This window comes from Sorex araneus, chromosome 2 (assembly GCF_027595985.1).
Source record: "Sorex araneus isolate mSorAra2 chromosome 2, mSorAra2.pri, whole genome shotgun sequence".
NCBI lineage: Eukaryota > Metazoa > Chordata > Mammalia > Eulipotyphla > Soricidae > Sorex > Sorex araneus.
The window spans coordinates 123943462-123965564 of NC_073303.1; the positions used below are offsets into that span (position 1 = coordinate 123943462).

General features: G+C 45.3%; 1 protein-coding gene across 1 annotated transcript in view; it reads left to right on the forward strand.

The window, feature by feature from the left end:
* UBR5 (ubiquitin protein ligase E3 component n-recognin 5) overlaps positions 1-22103 on the forward strand; it is a 120509-nt gene that overhangs the window by 33713 nt on the left and 64693 nt on the right. The window contains exons 2-9 of the mRNA XM_055129363.1: positions 2278-2322; positions 3220-3301; positions 3828-3904; positions 4614-4733; positions 12559-12748; positions 12878-13037; positions 13913-14062; positions 15935-16146. Coding sequence (XP_054985338.1) covers positions 2278-2322; positions 3220-3301; positions 3828-3904; positions 4614-4733; positions 12559-12748; positions 12878-13037; positions 13913-14062; positions 15935-16146 — 1036 coding nt within the window. The remainder of the gene's footprint in view (positions 1-2277; positions 2323-3219; positions 3302-3827; positions 3905-4613; positions 4734-12558; positions 12749-12877; positions 13038-13912; positions 14063-15934; positions 16147-22103) is intronic.

The following is a 22103-nucleotide window of genomic DNA, read 5'->3' on the forward strand; positions in this document are numbered from 1 at the left end:
GAATAACTCATGTGCAGTTCCAGCTATGACCCAAAAAGAAAAAACAAAACAAAACAAAAAAACTGATATTTGGCAAACAGCTCTCAGTATCCATTTAATATTAGTTTGTATATGAATGATTCAGATGGGTCTGATGAAATTGAACAATCCTGCTTTCACGAGAGCATTCAAGGTATAGCCTCCTGATAGATGGGCCTTTACTCAGAAGAATGTCAGTTATTTAGTTTTGATTTTTGAGCCACGTCTGGCGGTGTTCAGGGCTTAATCCTGGCTCAAGGATCACTCTTGGACGGGACACAGGGGACCATATGGGGTGTCAGGGATTGAACCCAAATCTGTTGTGTGAAGGCAAGCGTCCTGCCCACTATACGGTCATTCCAGCCCCAGTGTCATTATTTTTAAGATTAGGAAATTTGGTGGTGGAAGGAATCATTCTCTCTGTGCTTAGTAGCCTGAAATTAACTGTTAGGATCTTTAGGTCTTAAACTTATATCCTGTCATTTTAATAACCTCAAAACTTACATTTATAACTGTTCATCTGTTTGGAGTGATAGTGGGAACCATGGCACCGGTCTTTATTTCTTTGGTCTCCTTTGTTCTCCAGTTTAGAGGACTCATCTGGCCCCCTGCAGCACTCCCCTGTGAGTGCCCTGAGATGGGCTGGGTAGGAGGTTTGGTTATGGGTGTGAGCAGTCATGCTGTCAGAAGCATCTAGGAGACCACGTCTGGGGCTCCGTGGATGGGCAGTGGAACGAAGGCTGGCTTGGGCTTGTGCCCGGCCCTGTTAGTGAGCATGCGGCATTTGGTGGGCAGCTGGACTCTCGGCAACCATGTGGACACTAATTTGTTTATGGAAGTAAATGACCGTGTTTTTTACTGGAGTCAGGTCAACTCTGATGGCTGCTGACCTTTGGGAGTGAGAATTAAACTTCTAGTGAGTTTGTACTGTTGGGGAGAGAACTGGACTATGGCATCATTGGAAAGTTGCTCTTGCTTGCCAGTGTTACCTTGGATCCTCAGTATTGATCAGATAGAATTTGTAGGGGAAAGTCAAGTGGAGGGACGAGGGGCCCCTTCTGAAACCTCGTACGGGAATATTTATGGTATCGGACCTCTGAGTCCCAAATTGACTGTCGGGTGTGATTTATGTTGGAGCATGTGCACGGTTTTCATCTGGTGGCACAAATGTTTGCAGTTTGATTTTTGTCTAGAGAAACAAACTTAATGAAATTTCCTATTTCACTTCATGTTCTAATTTTTCTATTGCTTTCTAAAATCTTCAGTTTATTTTTAAATGGTCATTTCTGAAAATGTTTCAAAAGACCAGACATTTGTTTTTGGTAACTTTAATGTACTTGAACTCTTAAAATCCCTGCTTTTTGTGTACCTTTATATTAGTGGCTTCCTTAGGCTTATAGAAGCACGTATGAGTATTACAATCTCTGGCAAACTTAATGCAGTTTCCTTGAGGACTGGTAATGCCAGAATGGCTGATGAGGAGCGTGTGGTTCTATGCCCTTTGATATCTGCCTCAGCCTATTCCATGCTCCTTGAAAAGCTGGGCCAGGCGGGTGGGGGTTGCCTTGTTTTGCAGGTATGGACATGGGGTGTTGGACTGGTGCTATCACATGTCCATAAGGCTCCCTAGGAGCTCGAGACTGTACCTTAATGTCATTGAGGTTTGGGGGCTTTCTCTGCCCCTTTATTGTAAATTCCTCTTCTCTTCCTCTTCTGGGAAGGGTGGGGGCCGGGGACCTACATCTCCAGCACTCAGACTCTTGGTGGTGCAGGGAATGGAACCTGGGCTTCTGCAGGTGAAGACTGGGAGCTCTGGGCTCTGATCATGGGGGCTGACTCCCCAGACAGGAGTCTCTTGGCATGGGGATGATGTGACATGGGGATGGTGTGACACGGTGCTGGAACTGAGGATTCCGCTCGGCAGAGGTTCCAGCGCCACTTCTGTGGGTGCTTTTGCTCCATATGCTCCAGAGCAGGTTTTCTTCCCAGTCTATCTGGGGTCACGATGGAAGCAGTAATGAGTGGGAGGTGTTGACGGTGTGCTGAGTGAAGGCTGGAAATTTGAGTTAAGCCGACTTGTGATCTTTTGGGGGCTAAATTTATTATTATTGTTGTTGTCGTCATCGTTATTATTATTTTTATAGCATATTTAAGGTACTGCTGTTGAAAATCTTAAAAGTAATGGTACAGGTACCTCTAGGAATTTTTTGCTTGCGAAGGATCTAAACGTGTTACTCATGTTTTTTTTTTTTTTTTAAGGTTACGGGAAGTTTCAGAGAAACTGAACAAATATAATTTAAACAGGTAAGAGTTTTAAGCTATTTTAAATTGCTGTCCAGAGAATGCTTTTTCTTCATGAGAAAAGGCTTTGATTTAGCTGTCTGCTGTTACGACTGTTTTCATGACTGGGGCCGCCTGGGCCAGGAGACCCTGGGGAGGCCTGCTTCTCTTGACAGGCTCAGACCCCTTGCGGAGAGCTGGCCGAGGAGTCTGAGGGAATTACACTCCTCCTCACTAGTGTGAGGAAACCACTGGGAAGCTCACAATTTTTTGTGAGTGTTGTACTCATCTGAATTCTAGTTTTTGCTCATGCTTAAAGGGCATCCCAGAGGGCTGTGATCTGTATATTGATGGTCCTCAGGTGTGAGGTTAGGGAGTGGGGGATACCTGGGATTGGACCCATGGCCTCATCCCTGAGACCTCTGAATTGCGTCCCTGGCTCCAGGGTTGGTGTGTGTTCTGGGGATGGAACGTGTTCTGCAGCACTCAGCTCCTCAGGCTCTCTCCAGCCTCCAGTGTCTGGATTCTTATTGTTTAGTTTTTGAGCCACATCCAGCAGTGACTCTGAGCTAAGAGATCACTACTGATGGGGGTCGGGGGACTGTATATGGTACCTGAGATGGAACCTAGGTTGGCTGTGTGCAGGGCAAGTTCGCTATCCACTTGCACCATCTCTCCAGCCTCCCAGTGTTACTTTTTTTAAAGTTGGGTCCTAGTGGTAGGCTTTGTGTGTGTGTGTGTGTGTGTGTGTGTGTGTGTGTGTTCATTGAGCCAAAATGAAAACAAAAACAATTCTGAGCTGTATTTATAAATTAATAAAATACTTTCCTAGAATCACCACCAGGAATGGCAGCCAGACACCCCACCCCCACTGCCCCGCTCCATAAGAACCTCCTTTCAGTTTTGCCTTTCCTTCCCCAGCCACCCCCCTTTGAATGTGTTGGAGCAGGCCACTATCAAACAGTGTGTGGTGGGACCGAATCATGCGGCTTTTCTTCTAGAGGTGAGTTGGGCAGGGTGAGGGAGAGATATGAGAATCAACAGCTCCCCGGCTTCATGCTGCCGACAGGCCTGTGTTTCCTTCCCGGCCACGGGAAATAGCCGTTTCTGGCAAGAGCTATTTCATCGACCACCCAGTTCCATTTACGTGTCGTCTAAATTCTTTGACTCAGAGAAGACTTAAATGACTTACTGGAGCTTGAAAGTGCATAGTGAGAGAACAGAGACATTCCTGATCACTCAATCACGGTCCTATACTTGAAATTTGTTAGATTGAAATATTACCAGGGATGATTTTTACTGGCTTCATGAGAATGGGTGCAGAATACGTTTCCCCAAGTGTGCACTGCTGGAGGGAGCTTAATTCTGTCTTCTGAATTGACTGTGGTAGGTGACTCTCTCCGGGGTACAGTCAAGGCTCTCTACACATTTTTACAGTGGATATGGGTCTTACTTCCTTTGCTTTTACACTTTTCAGTTTTCTCTACACAATTCTTACTGTGGAAATGTTTTGTTTTCTTTGTTTTTAGGATGGTAGAGTTTGCAGGATTGGCTTTTCAGTACAACCAGACAGATTGGAACTGGGGAAACCTGATAATAATGATGGGTAAGACGCGATATCTGTTATCTAGCTCTGAGGAGACACTATATAGTGTCCTCTTTGATTTTTGGCAAATCTCAAGTTGAGAAAAAGAGTTGCAGATTCTTAAAAGACTTAAAATTCTGTAGTTTGATTTTCATATTTATTTAACCAGCGATGTGTGGCTGAGTGCTCGTATTAAAAGAAGCAGAGCAGAGTTGATGAGCACTGAAGAAAAAGACTGCCAGAAAAATCTTACCCTTCCCCTGCTAGCCTGCAGTAGGATGTTCTCAAATGCTCAGTGTTTTTCAAGCGAATAATTGGTAATGGTGTTCCAAGAAAGTACTCCCTTCCAGAGAGAAATGCCCTGGGTGCATTGGGAATGTCAGAACTGTTCCTGGATTAAAATGACTTCTTAGATCATGTTTTTCTTTAAGTTTCCAAATCAGGTGATTAGAAAATGGCAGGGTCTTGAAAATGTTGGAATTTTATAAAATAAAATGGCTACTAGCGAAACGCATCAAGAGCTTTGGCTGCCGCTTCTCAGGAAAGCACGCTCATTTAAGGACCTTCGAGACCTTGCATGCATCTGAGAGGTGTCGGGCTGGAGGCTGGGACAGCCCCAGCTATGGGCTTTGCTCCAGGATGTGCATTTCTGTCACAGTCCTCAGGGCGGCGCTCGTTTGGCCCCGAGCCTGGGACTGTTCTGAGTGTTCTCCTCCTTGTCATCCCCCAGGTCAAAGCTGAACAGCAACTCGGGGGCAGGGAGGACGTCCAGGCCTGGGAGGACAAGCGATTCCCCGTGGTTTCTCTCCGGCTCGGAGACTCTGGGCAGGCTGGCCGGCAATACCCTGGGGTGAGTTGTGAGCAGGCACACCATCCACTGATGGGGCGCCCTGAGTGCCCCGGCTGGCAGCGACCTGGCATGGTGGGCAGCGGACTAAGGAAGGGTGTCTGCTCTCGTCTTCACTGCAGCTCAGGTTCCTTCTGCTGGGGTAAAAATAGCCCACACAGGCCCATCACAATGAACCAGGAGCCTGACCTTTCAGAAGTGTCCAGTGTTTACACGCCTTTTAACGGTCATTTAAGAATTTCGGTGGTCCTGTCCTCCTCCCTTGGGACTAAAAGGTCAACCTTTAAAAAAAATTCTTTTCTTTTTTTTTTTGGCCTTCAAATCTGATTTATAAGGCATGTGACTAACTGGTATCTCCTTGAAGTTATTTTTACTTCTTAAGTGTGTAAAATGCCCTTTAAGCTAGGTTTGTTTGTTTGGGGGACCAGACCTAGCAGTGCTCAGGGGTGACTCCTGATGGGCTTCAGAGTCCATATGGGTTTCTGGGAATCGACTTGGGTCGGCTGTGTGCCAGGCAAGTGCCCTACCTGCTGTACTATTTCTCTGGCCCTAAGCTGAATATTTGACTTTTGTGTTTTAATCTCAGATTGTTAGGCTGTTGGTGTAACGATGTTTATACACATTTTGAGACAAGTAAATTTGACGAGTTTGATACCTTGATTTCTGAGTAGTCAGGTTTTCTGAAATTAGCCAGTCAGTATTAGATATGCCAGATCATTCCAGGCAGCACCTGGTCAAAGGCTGATCAGAGAAGCAAAATCAGAAGGCAGCTTAAATGGTTGAATAGAATATAGTTACTGCAGAGGAAGAAGTTTTTAAAACATTTAAAGTATGTTGACAGTATGACTTTCTAGATAAAGTTAGACTTAATTATCAAGATTCCAAAATGCTTTACTTACTTTTTTTGTTTTTATGTGGAATCCAGTTAATTTTGATGTTAGAGGAAGGTCAGTTCTTTCTTTGAGCGCACCTTTTTGCTCATTCTGTGGTGGAAATTTTAATAGGTAATAGCTCTGGTCTTGATTAAAGCTCAAGTGTTATCTGTGTGGTTTTATGATGAAGTATATGATGAAGTCCAGGGGTCCAGGTGCTTACCTTGTATGCAGTTGATCTGGTTCCTTCCTGGCACTTCTTTTTCTTATGGATTATGATGTGGAGCATCTTTTAGGTTCCCTCATTTATTTTTTCTTTTTTTTCTCTGTGGTTTTGGGGCCACACCTGGTCACCTGGTGGTGCTCGGGGATTACTCCTGGCTCTGTGCTCATATGTGACCATATGGGGTGCTGGGGATTGAACCCAGGTCGGCCTAGTGCAAGGCAGGCCCCTTACCCATTGTACTCTTCCCAGCCCCATCAGTTTCTAATTTTCATGAAGCACAGTTAATATTTTTCCCCCTGTTTTGGGGCCGTACCCAGCCCTGGGACTATTTTCAACTCAGTGCAGAGATCCTGTTCCATTTACTCCTCACTGTTCCTTAGTTTTATCTGGTTGCAATGGATTCCCAGACTTTCCTTATTGTGATCTCTGGACTCTGTAAACTAACCTACCGAGTATATGGACAAGACTTACTTGTCTAGTCTTACTTTGCAGGCTGTCAACTGTACCATATTAGGCAGGCTTCCTTAGTTGATTAGGAGTAACTGTGTAACTAGAGTACTATATGATGGAATCAGAATTGTAGAGTTAAGCTGGTAAGCAGTGGATAGTTGGAGCTGGTTTTCTCAGTATATTTTGACTCCGGATTAAAAATTATAGCTCACTAAAATTTTTAGTGAAATTTAGACTGAAAAACTCACTGCTTTCAGTTGTATCCCTTGTACCACCAGTAACCCTCCATTGGTGAGTGCACTAGCTCACACAAACCGGGACAGCCAGTGAAGCAGGCAGCCTCCCTGTTTGTCTGGAGAGCTATTGAGCAGGGAAACCTGGGGCCTGCGGTGATCCTGCCTGGCCGATACAGCAGGCCAGAGGCACTTTCAGCCACATGTCTCCCACTAACCAGAGAGGGGTTGGTGGCCATAGACTGCAAATGGCAGCTGGCGACGGCCTGCTGCATTGATGTAGCAGTGCTTAGGGAGGAGCGCTGAGTTCCCACGGGTTGGAGGTAGCACTTGCAGAAGGTCCGATCTCTTCTTGACTCTTCCCTGATCTTATCCTCATGTATTTTTAAGGTCTACCCAGGACCGATGCATACTTGGATAGTATATCACACCAGGCTTCTCACTTCGTTTGCTGTGGGGTGGAAGTTCTCTGTGGACAGATCAAGTCATCCTTTTCATCTGTGTTGGCTGTGTAATCTTTCATGCAAACCGAGACATTTTATAGCAAAGTTAATCATTCGACTCAAGTGATAACCTTAAGCTGACACTACCTCAGCAAATGGGCCAGTCACTTACCCTAATTCTGTCCTTTTAAGGTGGTGGGTTTTTCCTGTTCTTGTGATCCATGGATCCTGTTTTTACTGTTTTCAAGTTACTATTTAAAAATCCCATGGGTAGAGGCTGGAGTTATGTACAGCATGTAGGATGCTTACCTTGCACGTGGCCAACTGGGTTCAGGCCCTGGTTCCCCCTTATGGCCCTCCAAGCTCCACCAGGAGGGATCCCTAAGACTTCTGGGCTTGGGGCCCCTGCATGGCCCACTTTCCCTCTCCCCTCTAGACAAAACAAACCAAAAAGAGAAAAAAGGAAAAAATGGCAAGCGTAGTTCCACATGAAAGATTTTTTTTTTTGCATCTTGTGGGGATGCAAGGTAGAAAGTTGATCTACTATGAGTCCATGATTTATGTTTCCTTGATCTTATACTATTTTCTGTGGCATAATTGTCTTAAAGCAGGCAACCTGAAAGTAAAACATGTCTAATTCTAAAATACTGATTTCTTAAAAAATACTTCCTGTCTTGAAAAGATTCCTGGTAGTAATCAGGGAGTTAATTCTAGAGCTGGGTGTCCTCCAGCAGCACCCCCCCAACATTACCATGTAGTGGGCCCTAGCGCCAAGTGTGATTGGAGTGGATTTGCACACAGTTGGGGAGGGCCTCCCCTCCTGTCCCCATGCTAAAAGATAGCACTGTAGCACTGTTGTAGCACTGTTGTCCTGTTGTTTATCAATTTGCTCAAGCAGACACCAATAACATCTCCATTGTGAGACTTGTTACTGTTTTTGGCATATTGAATTGAATACACCACGGGTAGCTTGCCAGGCTCTGCCGTGCAGGTGGGATACTCTCGGTAGCTTGCCAGGCTCTCTGAGAGGGACGAAGGAATCAAATCCGGGTCGGCCGCGTGCAAGGCAAACGCCCTACCCGCTGTGCTATCGCTCCAACCCCTTGCTAAAAGATAATCGCAACATTTTAAAGTATGTACTTCAGTATAGTATTAAGTATATTTACATTGTTGTGAAATAGATTACCACTCCCCCTGACCCCCTGACCCCCCCCCCCCCAATTTTGAAGCTACATGTGGCAATGGTCAGGGTTTCCTTCTGGCTCTGAACTCTGGGGATCACTCCTGGTGTATCTGAGAACCACACGGTGCCCGGGATCAGACCCCAGTCAACATGTGCAAAGCAAGGGCCCTGTTTTACTGGATTATATCTCTGTTCCCTCCACAATTTTTTCATTCATTCTGGGAAATTGAAATTTCATACCCATTCAACAGCTCTCCTTTACCCCTCTCCCACGCAGACCTTTGACGTGGTCCCTAATGTAAGTGCAATGAGTGCTGTTTTTTTTTTTTTTTTTTGTGAGAGGTTTTTATTCTTTTAACTTAGTGCTTCAAGTGCTGTAATAGGACAGATTTCTTCTTTTTTTGTTTTTTGTGTTTTGGGAGCCACACCCAGCAGTGGTTAGGGGTAAATCCTGGCTCTGCACTCAGGATTAACTCCCTGAGGGGCTGCGGGAGCCATATGGGATTCTGGGGATTAAACCCTGGTCAGCTGCATGCAAGGCAAGTGCCCTAGCCACTGTACTATCACTGCAGCCCAGATGTCGTCTACTTTTTTTTTTTAATAATGCTGTATAATATCCATGTGTGTGCACACATGCATGTTTGTATTTGGTTTACACACGTCCTTTTTTTTCTCCTTTTTTTGGTGATACTCAGGGCTTACTCATGACTATGTTCAGAAGTCACTCATGGTAGGCTCAGGGGACCCTATGGTATACAGGGGGTCTGACCCAGTTCAGCTGTGTGCAAGGCAAGCCCCTTACATGCTGTACTATTGCTGCATTGCCCTGCACATGCACTTTCTTTGTCCATTCATCCTTGGATGAACATTGATGTTGAATCCACCCGGGATTGTGTGTACTGTGCTGCTTGAACATTGTGTGTAAATCTCTCATTGAGATTCTGCTTTCAGTTATTTTGGGTTTAAAGAAAGAAAAAAAAAGGACAAAAATCCCAAAATAATTCTTCTGGGTATATAGTAGAATTGTTATATAAATGTGGGATTTCTGGGTCTGTGTCCTTTGATTTTTAATTTTTTTTTGTTTGTTTTGTTTTTGGGTCACACCCGGCGATGCACAGGGGTCACTCCTGGCTCATGCACTCAGGAATTACTCCTGGCTGTGCTCAGGGGACCATATGGGATGCTGGGAATCGAACTCAGGCCGGCCGTGTGCAAGGCAAACATCCTACCCGCTGTGCTATCACTCCAGCCCCTGATTTTTAATTTTGGAGGAACCTCTGGTACTTTGGTACTCTGCATATATTTCGGATATTAGCCCCTTACAGATGCATAATCTGCAAATGTTTTCTGCCATTCTATGGTTTATGTATCATTCTTGCTATGTCCTTTGAGGCCAAACAGTTGTAGGTTTGACATGGTTTCATTGATCTGTCTTTGCTTATGCTTTCATGGCCATGGGCTATACCAGGCTTAGTGTTGTGAAGTCTTTTCTGCTTCTTCCAGAGAATCTATCATTTCGGGTCTCTTGGTTTTTTGTGAGTTGTTGTTGTTTGGTTTGGGCTTGGGTGTTATACCTGTCTGCTCAGGAGTCTGTCCTTCTGGGGTTGAGGGAGGGTGTGGAATATGCAGTGCCATATGCAGTGCCTGGGTCAGCTGTGTGCAAGGTAAGCACCTTACTACTGTACTTAACTCTCTGGTTCTGTGCTTTGACTTTGTGTGTGTGGTGGAGGCTGTATGGTAAATTGAATTCTTGTGCATATGGCATCCCATTTTCCACATTGAAGGCCATTTGACTTTAGAGATAGGCTTCATTTTGGACTTTCCTGTTTCATTTCACTGGTCTTTGTCCTTTTGAAAGTACCACACTCTTTTAATTACTGTAGCTTTGTAATGATGTTTTGAAATAATGAAGTTTGAGTGCTACGATTGGTTTGTTACTTTTGAAAAATAATGTTTGCTGTTTGAGATCACTTATGATTCTATGAATTTCAGGGTGAACACATGCATTTCAGTCAAAGACAGCTTTGATTTTTTTATGGGAGTGCAATTAATTTGTAGATTGTTTTGAGTAGAATAGATATCTTAACAGTAGAAGACTCTCTAGCACCGGCTGAACAGGATATCTTTGCATTTATTTGTGTTCTTGGTTTTTCCCGTCTGTCTTCAGTAGTGTTCAGTATCCAAGTCCTTTGGTGCTGGTGAGATAGTTAAGTGGAGTGGTTAGGGCACTTGCCTTACATGCAGCCAACTTGGATTTAATTCCCAGTAACATGTGTGGTCTTGAGCCCCACCAAGAGTGATTACTAAGCACAGAGTCAGGATTCCTAAGCACAGGATCTAAAATCGTGTACAGATCTTTTGCTTTTTTGGTTAGATTTATTTCTAAGTATTTCATTGGTTTTCATATTATTGTAAATAGATTGCTTTTCTAACTTTATTGTTGCTAATATCGTGTACTTCTAACGTCTCTGTTTTTCTTTTGGTTTGTGACTGATTTTTTTCCCCAGTACAGTTATAAAATGTTACATAACTGAAGTTAGTGATGATACTGCAGCCAGCAGCACAAAGGATACTGTTTTTCTCCAAAATTCTTTACCAATCACCAGGTGACACATTTAGATAACTGCATAAAAATGCATTGATAATTTATCAGGGGTGTAAAACCTTTAAAAAACTTTAGGCCTATTTTCTGGAGATTTTTTTCCCCTCTGTCTTTTGTGGGAACTAAATTTTTGTTTAGGTTAGATTTGCTCTTTCAAGTTGATGAGGAGAGAGAAAATCAGTTTAATGTCTACTTGAGAATAGCCACTACTTTATAGACTAAACCTGATATGTGTCCCTTCCGTCCCTTTTACTGATGTGACTGGTGGTCACCTCTGTGCCTGGCTGTGGTACCCTCATATTGTTAGCGGTGGTGGTCTTTGTTGGGAGGGTCTCACCAGCACCGCAGTGCTCCCTGAGGCTGGCAGGCCTGTGACTGCAATGCTTGCACACGTGCCCACTGGAGGTCGCTCTCAGCTGAAACACGAGTTACAGTTGTACCTACTAAAGTGGCTGCAGTGCTTACATATGTGATGGTCAGGGGTCGTGGTGCTTGTCCATCCTCAAGTTGCAGTGCCCCTGTTGTGCTCAGGCTCAGCTGCTAGTGGGGTGGGCTGGAGTTGCTTGCGCTCTGTGGCCTGCAGAGGGCTGGGCACACACTCAGACTCTGCACCTGGGGCGCTGCTGGGCCTTGGGGAAGAGAAGGCTGGCTGTCCGGTTTAAAGTCAGCCAGCAGTGGAGGTGGCAGGTTTGGCTTTGGGGGAGGGCAGTGAAGCACAGGGTAAGGGGTCAAGTATTTCCCTAGGCCTTTCTTAAACCCTAGGTCACAGTCCCATAACTGAATGTGAGGGCTACAAAAAAATCTGGCAAGGTTTCTGAGTACTCACCCACCAAAAGTCAATTCTGAACCTGCTGTATCAGGAATCTCTCAGTTGCATTTCTTGGGTTAAAAAGTGGTCATACATGGGCAAACTCTACTGTGTAAGAAACTCTACTCCTTAAATCTCGGATTCCTGGTCATTGTAGATGGAACCACCTGTAGGGATTAGGTTCACGTTCAAGAGACTGCGCTTGTGATAATTGACAAGGTCAGTGTGGTCTGTGGGCCCCAGGCAGGACCTGACCAGTGTAGCATATTCCACCTCCGCCTGCTGCTTCTGTGAGGGCCGGGAGGTGCACAGCAACCACGAACGCCCTTTACAAGTTCAGAATGAATAAAGTTCTAGAAGGGTAGCTTTCTCTGCTCGAGGTAGTTAATAGAGTTCACTATTAATGAACTGTTGCTTTGGCAAAGAAATGTTGGATTCCAAGCAGGGAACTTTGAGTCCTAACTCTGAATTTTGACATTTGTGTTAATAGAATGTGGGTAGTTAAATCTGACTGTCTTCCATGGGAAGACTCTGTGCTCTGTAATTCTAGCTCCACAACCAGAAAGTAGTTTTTTAAAAAGATTTTGAGATGCCGAAGTATGCGTTTTATTTTGTAAAAAAATAAATTTTCATACTTAAGCATTTAAGAATAGTAAGTTATTTTCCTCAAGCTCAAATTGCAATACGAAATTTTGCACCATTTAGATAAGTAACTGTTAAGAAGACATTGAAAGCGAAATCCATAATAAGCTTTCCTTAAAGACCTCTCCTGGTGGGTGAAGTTTCTGACTGTGCTGTGGGCTATGGGGCTGGTCACAGGCCCATCTGTCCCCTGGCCTTCTCGCAGCTGTGCCCAGACTGGCTGCCTGGCAATACACAGCAACAGCCCCGGGCCTTCAGGCACGCAGATAGCTGCAAAATAATGGTGGATTTGCGCAGTGGAGTACTGTACTGTGAGAAGAAGGATCAAGCACGGCTGCACCATTAAAAACGCCAATTCTCCCCCTTCAGGAGCCGCTGGAGTTCCGGAGTGGGCGGCAGTGGAGGGGGTTCCTCTGGCAGGTCATCGGCAGGGGCTCGGGACTCCCGCCGCCAGACGCGAGTCATTCGGACAGGCCGAGACCGAGGATCCGGGCTCCTGGGCAGCCAGCCGCAGCCTGTCATCCCTGCGTCCGTCATCCCCGAGGAGCTGATCTCACAGGTATGGCCCTGCCCTGAGGCCACAGTGGGGGCGTCACAGCCTTCCTCTCCATTCTAGGGTCCAGAGAGCTACTCTCACCAAAGATTACAACCAGGAGCGCTGGAGCAGCCCCTTTCCTTTTTATCTTAGGCCCAGGTGGTTTTACAAGGCAAGTCCAGAAGTGTCATTATTCGGGAACTCCAGCGAACAAATCTCGACGTCAACCTCGCTGTCAACAACCTGCTGAGCCGAGATGATGAAGATGGCGATGACGGCGACGACACAGCCAGTGAATCTTACTTGCCCGGAGGTCAGTGGGGCCGCTGGATTCTTGGCTCTGGGGTTTTCAGTAGGTATCAGAGGTCTCAAAAATTGGCTCTCCTGCCCATTCTTTGTGGCATACTGGGTAATGTATCTGATTTCACGGAGACGTCTCATAGGGAAAACGGGGAAATTATCTCTGTGCTTTACAAGTGACTTAACACATGGTTCTTTTTTCTTACGGTTATTTAATCGATAACTCAAGCAGTGCCTCTGCATTTGACGTTCATTAAAATTTAGGTTAATATTCTTCTTTGGGGGGTGGGCATGGTTTCTAGGTGATACCTGGCTCTGCACTTAGGGATTATTCCTGGCAGTGCTTAAGGGACTAGAAGGGATGCTGGGGATTCAACCCGGGTCGGCCGTGTTCAAGGCAAACACCCTCCCTGCTGTACTATCTTTCTGGTCCCCAAATCCATGTTAATACTCTCAGTTTCAATGAAGGAGTAGAGTTTCTTACACAGTAGAGTTTGCCCATGTATGACCGCTTTTTTTTTTCTTTTTTTTGGTTTTTGGGTCACACCTGGAGATGCACAGGGGTTACTCCTGGCTCTGCACTCAGGAATTACTCCTGGCGGTGCTCAGGGGACCATATGGGATGCTGGGATTTGAACCTGGGTTGGCCGAGTGCAAGGCAAACGCCCTACCCGCTATGCTATCACTCCAGCCCCTGTATGACCACTTTTTAACCCAAGTTAATACTCTCAATATAAAGAGCTTATTTCATAGCTCTTTATATTGCTCTCTCGCTCAGGTTATCTCCGTAGTGAGTTCCCGACTTTAAACTGGTTCTGTTTTCCGGGATTGTGTCATTGCAGGTATTTCCTCCTTAGTTGCTTCATGTGTATTTGTTTCTCTTTATAGAGGATCTTATGTCCCTTCTGGATGCAGACATCCACTCTGCCCACCCTAGTGTCATCATCGATGCAGATGCCATGTTCTCTGAGGATATCAGTTATTTCGGTTACCCTTCTTTTCGTCGTTCCTCACTCTCCAGGCTAGGCTCATCTCGAGGTAATTTTGCATTTCTTTCCTTCTGATCACTGGTTGGCCGTATGAAGAGATAGTTGTAGAATTGCCTGTATTCATACTTTTAATGTTAGGGGAGCTGGAATCATGTGTTTCTGACATTAAGATTAAGATTATTTTAGATTTCGAAGACCCCAGTCATACTTTAGAAATGATCTTCCTTACCCGCAGTGTAGAACATCGGATTCTTAACTAAAAGCGAATTTTACTTTATATTGACATGCAGCATTCAGAAGTCTTTCTTTGATTTTATTTTTGAAAGTACATACTCGTTTTAAATCCTGATTAGGTTGCACAGCAGAATATGAAAAAGCTATTGCAATAAAATCGGCCAGTAACATAGAAATGTTTTTTAACATCATTTGTTAAAAATACTCTTCAAGTTTGAAATCCTTAAAAGGTGGGGTGTATAGTAAAGATTAGAAAGATTTTGAATAATGCGTATAAGCCTTTCTCTGTAAGACATTGTATAGATTCAGCTTGCATTTTTCACTTTGTTAAGTCAGCATTTGTACTTTCTGGAATATAAAATTGCTCAGTTAAAAAAATGGCGATAAGAATCAACTACATACCAATCAATAGTAAACTTGGAAATGATGCCTTGTTATAGTAAGACCTTGCTGTAAATACACAGTACTTTAAAAAAGGATTTCAAAATAACAAACATGGTGATCTAAAGATAATGAACCTATAATATAATTTCTTTAAAGATTTTTTAAATGGGTACTTTCTTTCCTGTCTTAAGTGAATTATCAGATATTTGACATAAAGCAAGGACATGTCCTTTTGCATGTCTTCCTTCTTCTTTTCCTACACTTATTACTGAGTTCAGACTATGAGATTTATGGTGCTTGAACATTTTTATTTTTGGTCTGCACATGATTAAACTTACTATTGATTCTGATCCTTACTATTTTAAAAAAATAGTGTAAGAGTAAACTTAAATAGCATGGGCTTTGCAGAGTTCATAGGCTAGCTGCGAAGGAAGCCAGTTTTGTGAGAAAACGTTTTCTTTCTTCTGGCTTTTGGGCCATGCTAGCAGTGCTCCGGGGCTACTCCTGACAGTGCTCATCCTGCTGAACATATTTCCTGCCCTGAAAATAATTCTATAAAGAATCGTAAAAGGGGAAAAAAAGGTGGATTTTTCAAACATTGTGAGATAGTCCAGTCTATAAGATTCTAAATAGGAAAATTTGTAGTTAGTGGATTTGTATTTTAACCTTCTCAAATTTCTTTTTTGTTGTTGTTCTGTTTTGGGGCCATAACTGACTGTGCTCGGGGCTTTTACCTGGTTCTGTGCTCAGAGATTATATCTGGCAGCACCATATAGGGTGCTGAGGATTGAACCTGGGTGAGCCGTGTGCAAGGCAAGTGCCCTGTCTGCTGCGCTATCACTCCAGCCCCTTTTAACTCCATGTTGATAGTTCAAATCCTGCTTACATAAAGCAGTTGTGCCCTCCAAACCTGTTTTAGAAGGCACTGGGTGGTACGTGGCTCCAGTGGCAGAGCACACCTCTTACAGGCATGTGGGCCTGGCTTCTATCCCTGGCATCACATTGCCCCTTGCCCCTTGCACCACTGGAAGTGGCCCTGGTGGCACTAGACCACTGCAGGTGCAGAACAAAAACATTACTTAATTGGATTCAGAAGTCTGCTTCAGCATAGTTCTTAGAAAAGCTAGTTCATCATTTTCATCGATTCACTTGAAAGAATAACCATTTTGAATGTTGCAGGCTTATTAGAACTACCTTATATGACATTATTATGAGTAGATAACTGCTGTTAGTTGCACCTGAAGGGTCTTTACTAGAGAGTGGCTTACTTTTATCCCACTGGTGTGACCCAATTGCATACCAGTTCTCCTTCTTCCCTTAGAGAGAGACTCTGAGCTGTTGCGTGAACGTGAGTCTGTTTTACGTTTACGTGAACGGAGGTGGCTTGATGGAGCCTCATTTGATACTGAAAGGGGCTCTACCAGCAAAGAAGGAGAGCCAAACGTGGACAAGAAGAGCGCGCCTGCTCAGAGCCCGGTGTCCCTGGGGGAGGACCTACAGTGGTGGCCTGATAAGGTATTTGAACCTCCCCTCCTTCCCACGTTGGTGGGTTTCTGCTGACCATCCCCTTGGCTCAGAGCTTCTGCTCTGCCACAGACCTTGGGGCTATCATTTTAAGGAAAACACAGTGCTGCTTTTGTTTTGTTTAAAAATATAAATAGTCTTTATATAAATTATGTGAATCATATTTATGTTCCGTGATGTTTTTTTCCTCCTCTACTTGAAATAAGAGAAGTCGAATGGTAGGTCCAGATAATACAATGATGTTCATTTTTGGGACTTCACTTAGTTAGGACCGATAATTATGCTTGCCTTTTTCTTGTGAGATTCTTCCTTTAATTTTTTTTTTTTTTTAATTATTTCAATGGAAGTTGCAAGTGGGAGCAGTGGGTTGGAACTTGGACCCGGGTGTCCTGCCTGCACTGTCTATCCCTCCAGCCCAAGAGATTGGCTTTTAGGTGTCAAGTGGGCCTCAATTTTTGAGGCCCAGTTTGTGGCCTCTGATAGATGCATTCATGCCAAAGCAAGGGGGAGGATGTGTTTCTTGAATGTGTCAGCTGTCCTCTGCTCTGGCAGCGAGTCTGGCATTCATCACTTTTGCTTCCAGTGCCTGAGGAGATAGAGCCGGCTGGAGAGGATGGTTGGGGGCGTCCTCCTAGTAAGCTCCCGGGGGAGGGAGGTTGTCATATTGATCCAGACTTTTCAGACTCACTGCCACCAAGTGAGACGGTGCCAGTGTGTGTGGTAGTCTGTGGGTTTCATTCTGTGATGAGAATGCACCTCATAGGCTCCTTAAGTAGAAGTGAAAGAATTTTGACCTTAATCTGTAGTAGACAAAAGGGTTCTAATAAATTGATTTTTTTGAAGTTAAAACTTAATGCCTAAAGAAAATCTGATTTTAATTTTCATAGTTGTTGTGAATCTCGATGTACTTGATTTCTCTCTGTATTCAGCTCATGTGGAAAACTTCAGTGCAAGAAGGAACCTGAATTTTAATTAGTCTCTTTGTAAGCTAAAGGATATTCTGTTTTCTTTGGCAGCTGACATACTTTCCCTGAATGAATTCTTTTACTTCCATAGAACTAGAAAAGTTCCCTGTTGTACTTTTCTTCATATGGTGTGGAGGAGTGTTGCAGCCATTGGACTGTTTGCTTTTTATGTGAACTCAGACGCTGAGTTCCCTGCATCTGTGTGTCAGTGTTGGAACTGTGGTGTTCATGTTAGTGAGAAGCAATAGAGGACTCAGGGTCTTGGGGTGGGGGTGGAGGTTGGAAGGGGGGGGACACGGCACGACACGGCACACCTGGCAGTGTTCAGGGTTACTCCTGGTAGTGCTTGGGGGGCCATATGGGATGTAGGGGATTGAACCGGGGTCAGCCATGTGCAAGCAAACATCCTACCCACTGAGCTGTCTCTCTGGCCCAGGACTCCCAGGTCTGCTTTTGCATCTGCTTGCATCTTGGCTTCTTTATTGTGTATTGTTTTTCATTAGAGAAAACATTTTCAGTAGTACCAGATTAGCAGGCTTTCCCTGGCCAGTGTCCCCTTTGTTGGACTTAGGCGGCTGTTAGTGCGGGATGTTAGGCACGGCTTGTTTACAGAGATAGTTCCTAAGGCACTGCAGCCCATCCTTGTTGCTGTGTCTCTCCTGAGTGACAGACGGAGAAATAGTGTTATGTGAAACAGCGTATTCTACCTTGACCTTTTAAAGTATATTAGACATGTAGTATAAAATATTGTGATAGAAAAAGAACCATGCCTTATTAGTTTCTGATCGAACCTTAGATGTTAGAAAAGACTGTTGCGTGTTGTCACAGTTGTCAGGAAATGCCATTGGATGCTTGTTGTCAGGACTGAATTGGATGCTTGTTGTCAGGACCCATAGGGCGAGTCGGAGGGCTCTAAAAGGGTCAGGTAACCCAGGACAGCATATTCACAGCCAGGTGCCCATGACAAATAGTACACGTGGAAGACAAATTGGGGTGTTAGGGAGTATGGGGAGCTGGGGTGTCTGCACACAGGACTTCAGGGAGGTGACCTGCCCTGCAGGAGCCAGGGATCCGAGCTCGGCTCCCTAAGCAGGTTGTGCCCCGAGCTCCACATTGCTTAGTGCTGTAGTCTCCATCATGAGGGGTGCTGCTGGCCAGTTCCTTAGGATCAACACTCTCTTCATCTACTTAGAGGAGTGGCCACTTCGCTATTTCATCATTTCATGGGCTAATAAAACTAAGTTCCTTTAATTATAGAGTGGTCTCTTTTATTTAAGCCTTTATAGTACAACCTTTAGCTGCAAATATTTAAGATTACCTTAAATTTTAAGTAGTTCCTTGAATTATTCTTTGAGTTAAGTGTCAAAACTAGTATGAAAGCATGATTGAGAGGTGATAAGGGAGAGAAGTGGGATGTACGCAGTCAATGCTGAGTGTGTGCTGGGTCAAGCATAGATTGTGTGAAAGGCTTTCTGCTCACTGTCTGTAGGTGTGAGGGCAGGAGTTTGTTGGAAGGCAGGAAAGTATTAATACTCTATAAGTTTCCCCGGGGGATTGAGGACGAGCGTTCTCAGGTGATCCCAGGCGCCACGCAGAGCTGTTATCTAGGCAGTGGCTGGAGCCAGCTGTAGGGCTTGGCCTTGCTCTGCCGTGTACTGGGAGACAAATTCTTGAACCTTCCCAGGTTTCCTCTGGAGGGGTAGTGGGGAGAATATGGCTTTCTCCTTGTGGGATTGTCAGGGGGAGGGAGGAGAATATGGCTTTCTCCTTGTGGGAATAGGCGAGTGAATACCTGTGGCGGCTAAAGAACCAGGAGAATGGACTGATCCATGCTCCATGAAGGGCACTTCTGAGTGCATGTGGGAAGGGAGTTTCTTGGACCAGGTTTTCTGAGTGTGTAGATTTGGGCCCAAGGGAAGTCGCACACCAGAATCCCCTGCCTTTCTGAGCTTGTAGCAGGAAGGAAGGTAACAGGCATCCTGTTTTTTTGGGGTGCTAAGTGAAGGTCGTCATGGGCATGGATGCACTCCTAAATCCAAGCCCTCGTTTTTTTTTTTGGCCAGCCACACCTGTGCCATTTCTGAACAGTGGCTTTCACCCCAAATAGGATCTTACTGTTTTTCCTCTCCCCTCCCTGCCTCTCCTGCCCCTACCTCTCTTTGGATGTTGTACTGTTTCTGCTAATAACTTTGATAATACGGTTACTTTGACTAGGTGAAAATTTAAGGTTTACAATAACTTATTTTCATTCTCAATCATCTTTTGCAATTAGACTGGAACTTCTGTTCTTTCTTGCCAAATATCTGTATGTAAGTTGTAAGCATCTCTGTATTTATATCAGTCTTCAACAAGAATCTAAGGAAAGGAACAACTGTGTAGCAGCAGTGTCCAAAGTCCAATGCCAAGTTAAGAGATAAGTAACAGACACCCTGGTGGTAGGGGTCATAGGGAAAACAGAACTGAAGTCGAAGTCTGTGCGAAGTTAATCTCCGGGAACTAAATTGAGATTTTGCAAGGGAACCATTTGACTTCTTATCTGTAAGTATTTGAGAAGACCTTGGGAAGGTTTTACTGTAGGTAGGTGATGGAGGAGCAGACATTGATCCAGCAAGTCAGCACCATTGCAGTTATATCTGAATTTAAGTTTTCTGGATTTCCTTTCATGTGCTCTCGGGGAATAAGATTTATTGCCACCTGCCCTTTGACTAGTAGAACTGCCCTTTGTTTTGTTTCTCTGGCCATGAGAGGAGCGGGTAGCCAAAGAGGAGTGACGCTCACGGCAGAGGCAGTTCACCACGTGCAGTTGCATTCTTTGTATTCCAGCCGAAGGGCCCAGCCCCATGGATAACCGCCTGCTGATGTGCTTCCACTGGACCCCAGCTTCCTCTAAAGAAGCTAGAGTAGGGGCTGGAGTGATAGCACAGTGGGTAGGACATTTATTTGCCTTGCACAGGGCTGACCCAGGTTCAATTCCCAGCATCCCATATGGTCCCCTGAGCACCACCAGAAGTAATTCCTGAGTGCAGAGCCAGGAGTGACCCCTATGCAGCATTGGGTGTAACTCAAAAAGGAAAAAAAAATAAAAAGAAGCTAAAGTAGTTCATTAAAACAACAAAAACATGGTTTTATGTGACCTTGGAAAATGGGCACGTTAAAATAGTTTTCATTATTTGATACTTTTGCAGTTCTCTACATATAAGCCAGAGCGGGCAGGAGATGAGGTGATTTTCCTGTCTTGCTTGGTGGCTGGCTGAACCGTTCATCCACTGTTGTCTGTAACAGGTTTTCAGGGCGTTTGTGAAGGGTGCAGGCTTGGCCCTGGTGTGTGTGGGGACAGGCTTTCCCTGGAGGTACAGGAGTGTGCTGCCTCAGTCTCCAGGCTGCTCTTTGAGAATGCGCAGCATAGCTTGGGTGCCTGGAGGGCCCCTCCCCATGCAGCGGGTGACGGGTACTAGACTGAAGGTGCTGCTTTCGAGGCTTCCGAGGGACCGGGCAGAGGGTGCTCAGGTTCAGCAGGTGTTGATCAGAAAGTACTGCAGACACTGCAGAGATCCACTGCGGGCCTGGCATCTGGACGGCTGTGATGTTGGTGGGCGGTGAGTGCCTGATGTGCTGCTGCATGGGGAAGAGGCGGGGCAGGTTGGTGGGCCAGGCTGCCCAGGAGGCAGGATGTTGGCTGGTTACTAGGAAGCCATCAGTGTCCTGGGAAAGCCACACAGTGAGGTGGATTGGTGGGCTTTGGTGTGGCTTGCTGTACCAAAGGAAGGAAACGTTGGGGGGCGGGGAAGGGGACGGGGAGAAATACTGAGATCTTGACTCCGGAGCCTGGCATTGGCTCGTATTGGATTTTGGGGGACGCAGGCACAACAGCAGGAGAGGGGACTGTGGGGGGTCTGAGATAAGTGCCCCTAGGTAGGAGGGTTGTTGAGGATGGAGGGGCGAGGTAGGGGAGACGTGTTGTGCAGGAGTTCAGGCGACAAGGTCTGGCGGCTGGAACTTGTGGCTTGGGCACGTATGCTGCTCTGCCAGGTGCTGGGGGAAACCATGCCGGAACCCACGGTAGTTGCCGTGAGCAGCTGAAGGAGAGGTGGGGTTCTAGAAGGATTTGGGGGTTACCTTTACGCAGAAGAGGAGGGAAGAAAAGGGGAGGGAGACAGTGGTTTTTCATAAAGGCAACTTCGGGAGTCTGTTTTCTGGTTGAGTAGGTTAAGTCAGGGTGATGTCACAATTCAGATATTTGTTGTATATTAACAGAAATCATGTTCCTGGTAATTTTATAATTGCAGTCCAGTTCATTGCATGTGCATTATCTTGCAGCTGATGTTTGCTTTATGAAAATACACTTATATCAGCAGCTTGGAAGAGCCTGCATAGGAGAAATTTTTGGGTTTTTTACACTCACTGTTCGCAGCTCCAGCTCTCTCTGACACCACCTCCCCTTTTATTTAGTCAGCATATTTATTGAGCACTTACTTGTGAGGTGTACTGTGTTTTGAGCTGTGGCTACTGTGGTGAGTAGGATAAAGATTGTATCTCAGTGAGCAGACTATGTGGTCAGGGACAGTCTTATTGAACAACTTGATCAAGGAGAGTGAGTCCACCGGGGCCAGAGAGATAGTACAGGGGTTAGGGCATTTGCTTTGCACTCAGCTGATCCTGATACAATTCCTAGCACCCCTTTTGATCCCCCGAGTCCCTCTAGGAATGATCCCTGAACACTGCCGGATGTGGCCCAAAAACAAACACAGAAAGGAGAGTGAGTCCCTTAAGAATCGGGCCAGAGGACCAGACACGGGCGGTTGCGTTTCTGAAATGGAAAAGGCTGTGCAGTGGCAGGGGAGTGGTGCCCGGGGTGGGGGGGGGGGTCCCGGGAAAGCCTGCTGGCACAGCTTTGCAGCTGACTGAGGCTTTGGATCTGTGTAGTCTGTGGGCTCACTGCGCAATTAATCTGGATATGATGGAAGGACGGAAATGATGCCTCTC